The 6,000-nt window shown below is 52.9% G+C and overlaps 1 protein-coding gene across 1 annotated transcript in view; it reads right to left on the bottom strand.

Moving 5' to 3' along the window:
• CNNM4 (cyclin and CBS domain divalent metal cation transport mediator 4) overlaps nucleotides 1,752–6,000 on the bottom strand; it is a 38,501-nt gene continuing 34,252 nt past the window's right edge. Inside the window, exons 6-7 of the mRNA XM_013967423.2 lie at nucleotides 4,825–5,006; nucleotides 1,752–4,301 (exon numbers count right to left, since the gene is read on the bottom strand). Coding sequence (XP_013822877.1) covers nucleotides 4,104–4,301; nucleotides 4,825–5,006 — 380 coding nt within the window. The 3' untranslated portion in view covers nucleotides 1,752–4,103. The remainder of the gene's footprint in view (nucleotides 4,302–4,824; nucleotides 5,007–6,000) is intronic.

The raw sequence follows: 6,000 nt of genomic DNA, 5'->3' as shown, positions 1-6,000 counted from the left end.
GATAGAATGGACAACAGCTTGAAATGAGCCACATGCCTGAAAAGTTAACCAGCAAAGAACAGTTCCAGAGGCAAGGTGGGAAAAACGCCCAGTACATCTACACAGGGCTCTGACCTCTGACAAGTTACTTTTCCTCTGGTCTCAGACTCCCTTGGAAAACAACCTTGTAACTTATTTTGGCAGGGAAACCTTTGGATAGAACAATCAGATCACACTTGGAAAACACAAATGATGATTTAAACCATGAGACCCAAAGGATCCAGTGCAGGGCAAACAAAGTTGCCCATGAATGACTTTCTGTGAACAACATAGGTCCCACACCACTTTACCAGCTTCTGTCTTCCTTGGCTCTGCACCATTTTTTAGTCCATTATCACAGCATCGGTGGAGACACTTGTCACCAGACTTTCAGGTCCCCCATGGGCGATTTTCCTTTCTGGCCATTCAGCTCAAGACATTTCCATGTTTTATCGAAATATTTACTCTTGAGTTTTAAACCTATAACTAACGTGTGTGACCCCTGACTGACTCTTCCTCCTCTCGTCTATACGTCACTTCCTCCAGCCAGTTTTCCTTGACCATCGTTACTAGGTTCAATCAAGGTTATAGGAGCAGCATGCTCCCCTCCAATAAAATCCGGTACTTACCTTCTGGTAAGGCCCATTCATTCATTCATTCAACAAGTATTTCCTGCATCCGGTGCTTGCAGTGCACTGGGACTGCAGTTGAAATAACAAATACCCTGACCTGCTGGAGCTTAAGCTCTAGTGTGAGGACAACAAAAAATACACAAATCCTTATTTTAATACGTGACAGTTAAGTTCTACAGAGAAAAAAAACCAGGCAAGATGAGGAGATGGACAGAGGGATGGGGGCCAAGCTCTTTTGGGTGGTCTGATGGGGGAAGGCCTCTTCAAGGAGGTAGCGTTTGAACAGAGGCTTAGATGAAGCAAGGGGTGAGCCTCACAAAGACCTGGGAGAACGTTCCAGGTGGAGAAGATAGCCTGAGGGGTTGGTGGCATGTGGCATGTAGCAGAGGCTGAAACGTGTGTGGGACGGCTGGATGAATGAAATTTACTCTTGCCCACCTATACACAGGACTCTGCATTTGTTACTCCTTTTGTCTGAAATGTCCTCTTTCCTTTCTGCCTACCCAACGCCTAACATCCCCCCCAATTCCCCCTTAAGCCAGGGTTCCTTGAGCCTGTGGCCTGGGTGCACTCCATTGTACCCTCCGGCTAGGCACGTGGGGGCGCTGTGGGAGTCTGCCCGACTGAAGCCTCCGGAGTGGATGCAGTGAGGTCCCTTCTAGGTGGGCTCTCCGGGGGTGGGCACTCCAACTTGGAGACCACGACCAGCCTCCAAGTCTGGACCGAGAGGCAACTGCTGTTCTTAGACAATGTGATCCTAGTTTTAGATCAAGCACCTTTCTCCTTTAGCCCCTAGAGGAGAGAGGAGGGGCAATTTGCCCATTCCAGCTGCCCTTGGTCCTCTGGTTTCCATTTTACTGAATTCGTAACAGTGGCAGTTGAGCACACTTGCCGTACCGGTCTAGCAGCAGCTGGCACTCTCTAGCTCCTGTGACAACAGCCTTGATTATGTTTTTGTAAGTTACATGTCTCCATTTCATTATTTTTAGTGCTGAACAGTCCCAGGATGCTTGCCTCTTGCCCTGTCATAGCCAAGCACAGCCACTTCGAGCTCTGTGACAAGTCCTGAGCTCAGACAGGCCAACTGCAGGCTCTCCAAGATTTATCCATATTTCATTTTTTTATTACCAATCAAAAATAAATTCCATATATTGTTTAGCAAATATTATCATTGTTTTGTGACAAAAGACACAAGAGTCATAACAACAAAACTCCCCGAGAGTCAAAACTCATAACAATGCCAAAATAAATCACAAAAATATACAAATTAAAATCTTATGCAAAATAAATACGAGTTATTTGCTACGGTGGCTGTGACTCGCCTACCCACATGGAGGCCTGCTGTTTGCGGAGGTCCCCCTTCCACGGGAAGACGCGCAGGGCTGGGCCAGGTCCAGGGTACGGCTCAGCCCAGGAACCAGAGGCTAGAATAGGAAATGAGAAATTGCACTGGGAAGAGGAAGTCATCGGACCAGTAATATTTGGAAATAACCATGACCCTCTGCCGAAAGTGATTATAAATGGGGACAGGGAGAGGTGGGGAGGAGGGACCATCTCTTGAGAGCATCTGTGTGTGCACAGAGGTAGCCGTGGAAGTGTGTGTACCTGCTCCATGGACTTCACACACAAACACTAGGTTCGGGCAGTGCGTGGGCTCAGGCAGCACTCAGGCCCCAGGAAAACCGCACTGCAAGACCCTACGTGGACGTGGAGAGCAAGCTGCTCCTGGAGAAAACTAAGGGGTTTCCCTGGACAGGGCACGAAGGTCTGGTGTCTTCCTTATGGCTGAGAACCCATAGGTGTCACCACCTTCTCTCCAGACTTGTAGGAATCACTTCTGTCACTGGGAAGGCCTGTTAAACTGACCAGGGCCCAGCATACTTGGTGCAAGGCATTTTCTGGTCATTGCCAACAGAGCACTTGGGGTTCCAGGTCTCACGGGTTGAGGAAAGAAGTGAATAAATAATATGCGGGAAGGCTTGCTGAGGCTCCCTCGTCTGTTCCAGGTACCCCAGCAAGTGTTCCCAACCAAAGGGTCAGAGTGGACCTTGGTCCCACAGCCTCCCCGACAGCAGGAAGCCTGCTGCTCAGGAAGATGGTGCAGGACTGCAGATGGGGCTGGGGCATTCAGGGTCCAGTACCACGGGCTTCAGCAAAGACTGGGATGACAGCTCACACTAGGATCTCACATGTGTAGGACAGGGCTGCTGGCTGAGTGCCTTCTAAGTGGAAACCTCCTTTCCTGAGTTCTGTAAGTGCGTGAACAAGGTCAGGTGAGCCTCGGCCACACAGGAAAGGCCGTGAGAACCCACTTGGGTTGGCTTCCTACACATCTTCCTGACCTCAATCCCTAAGAGACACTGGGGTTTGGAATTAGAAGCAGGGAGTCTGGAAAGAAGGGCTTTGTGGGTCAGTAACGAGACTGGGCTTTGGCCATGGGGTGGGAGGGGGATAAACTGATTGCTAACAACGTAGATGCTCATGAGCAAGTTCCCTCCCGGCCCCGAAAGGAGCATCACAGGTAAACTCCTCTCACACAGACACTCTCCCCACCTGGGGAAAACCTTTGGTGAAACTGAGGGCAGGGCCTGGGAGCAGTCTGATTAACAGTCTTAAAAGTGTGTAGACCCTGCCTAACACTTGGAGTCACCCCACGACAAGTGGAGAGCTGTCCAAAGGGATGTGAGGCAGATCGTGGGGACAGGGCTGAGAGGCCTTGGCCCAGCCCAACTCACCAGGAGACCCCATCAGCAGAGTTCTAGGAGGTTCCTGGGTCCAGCGATTGACAGGAGGAGGCGTGCTCCTCTCCACAGTTGGGAGTATCACCTCCCTGACCACGGTTCCCAGAAAAATCCCTTGGCCTCGGTGATGACAGGTGAGCCTCAGCGTGCGTCCAGGCAGTTTTTTTCAGCGCTATTTGGTTCTTTGCTTCCTGGGAAGAACTGTCTTCACTCCCAAGAAGAAATCTTCCTCCAGGAAGCTGCAGCAGTGCCATCTCTGGAGGGCGTGGAAGAGGAGCAGGGAGAGGTGGCTCCCTGAGTCAGGGATGCAGCCAGGAGGTCACAACTGGGAGCACATTATGGCTATTGCTTCCTGGGGTGAGAAACCCTACCCCTTTTAAAGTTTTTGTGGGAAAAAAATTGCTTTTAAATAAAGTTCCTTAACCCTGTCTTCCCTTCCCCCTGTGATATTTAAAAAGAGGTGCAATGAGCTGAGTTTAGAAGCGCTCCTGGTCGCCGGTATACTGCCCCACAGTCCAGGGCTGTGCAGCTGCCACCTGCGAGCTGTTCAGAGGTCCCTGTCAGAGACCAGATCCCCCTCAGGCAGGGGACCCTCCGGCTGCTCAGTCAGACAAGGTAACTGTACCCCTTCCGGCCTAACAGGCTCCCTGTCTTCTTGTGGGCCCACTGGGGAGGCCCCCGCGGGGCTGGCGGGGGACCCCGGGCCCTCCTGTCAGATGGCGCTCTCGTGAGACGTCCTGTGCAGCAAGGAGTTGCGCTCATTCAGCAGGTTCGTGGTCTCGTCCACCGGCGGCGGCTCGGCCTTGTCAGCTGAGTTCTCGGTGCAGATAGCACACCCGTCCAGGGGGAACTGGGGGCAGTTCTCCATGCGTGAGGCCAGCAGCCCGTTCTGGTACTGTTGCCGGGTGATCTGCAGGGGGGTGGGCAGGCGTGGGGTGGTCACTGAGAGCAGGGTTGGGGGGCCGGGATAGAAGCTGAATCCAGGAAAGCGGGCATGACCCAGGGCAGAGGGTATCAGAAGCCGCCCCCCCAGCGCCCGAAGACTGAGAAGCTAGAGTGGGAAGGACACACATGCCAGGCCCGGGCCCGCGTGCTGGGTGCGTGTGCCGTGTGCTAAGTCCCTTCAGTCGTGTGTGGCTCTTTGCAACCCCACAGACTGTAGCCGGCCAGGCTCCTCTGTCCATGGGATTCTCCAGGCAAGAATACTGGAGTGGGTTGCCATGCCCTCCTCCAGGGAATCTTCCCGACCCAGGGATCGAACCCATGTCTCTTGTGTTTCTGCACTGGCAGGCGGGTTCTTTACCACTAGCTACACCTGGGAAGCCTATCCATGCTGGGTGCCATGGATCAAAGAAGCTGCCGATGGCCTGGAGGCAGAGAGGTCCAGACGCCCCGGAGGCAGAGGGTGGGGCTGCCCCAGGCAGAGGGCTCACCTTAATGTACTGGAGGTCCATGAGTGCCCGCACGCTGAAGTCAGAGATGTACTGGCCCAGGATCGAGCTGCCAAACTGGTTGCTGCTGCCTGCCAAGGGCACGGCGTTCGCCGTCTCGGAGCGGTCTGGGTAGCTGAGGGAGGCCGAGCGGCTGAGGGCCGTGGGGTGCGATGGAGAGCGGTCTGTGGCGGGGACAGAGACCGTGAGGTCAGCGGCCAGCCTGGCGCCCCGCACAGCCTCCTGGTCCAACCGCGTCCCTCAGGCACCTGGGCAGTGGTGCCCTCACGGGAAACGGGAAGGAGTTCTCGGGTGCAAACAAAGCCCTTACTGCAAGGTCTGACTTCATCAGAGCAAACGAGTTAGTTTGTTTAGAAGTGTTGTGCAGTAAGTGTTCAACAGTCTACCCGAACAGAGAACAAAACAGAAAGCAAAAAGCTGAGACACAGAAAGTCTATGTCTACAAAAGCCCTCATTTCCCCGGACAACTAACGAGGCAGGGGCAACACAAAGGTGGCCCGAGTGTGGTAGATAGCATCACAATGACCGCTTCTGTCAAGGGATGTAAACTGCACACTTTTAAACTATATGGAGAGGAAGAACCTACGGTTTGCACGCTCTCACCATACACACAGACACCCCCAACGTGACACCCTGTTCGTATCTTAGAATGCTTGTAAGAGCTCAAAAGTGTGTTCTGTGAGACTTGTGTGTGAAACAGTCCTGCCTGTGTCTGCTGAGCCCAGCCAGTCTAGCAGGGGGATGGAGGCAGCACACCCTTCTCACAGGAACCTGGAGGCCCCAGAGCTCCAGCTTCCCATGCTGGGGTGTCTGCAGACTGGTCCCAGTCTCTGTCCGAGGAGGCAGAGCCCTGGAGTAGCTATGCAGTGCCTCTTCCCATCACTAAGAGCAGAACAGGCTTCACTCAGCTGATAGTAACCAGGAAAGGGGAATGACTCAACTTCCAATGAGGAAGGAACCAGCTCCTTATTTTGCAAAAGGAAGGGCACACACATTATTGTACCTCATTAGCTCATATTTTGGGGGAACAGTCAGAGAACAATGAAATGCACCAAGAAGTTAATTGTGAAGGCATGCTGGCTTGTTTTAAACAAACAGGCAGTGGACTAAGCTGATCTGCTTAGTTAACTGCTAACTTACTAATGACTCAGTTAACTA

This window comes from Capra hircus, chromosome 11 (assembly GCF_001704415.2).
Source record: "Capra hircus breed San Clemente chromosome 11, ASM170441v1, whole genome shotgun sequence".
Taxonomy (NCBI): domain Eukaryota; kingdom Metazoa; phylum Chordata; class Mammalia; order Artiodactyla; family Bovidae; genus Capra; species Capra hircus.
The sequence above is the reverse complement of the archived record's forward strand: the minus strand, read 5'-3'. Positions and strand labels throughout refer to the sequence as shown.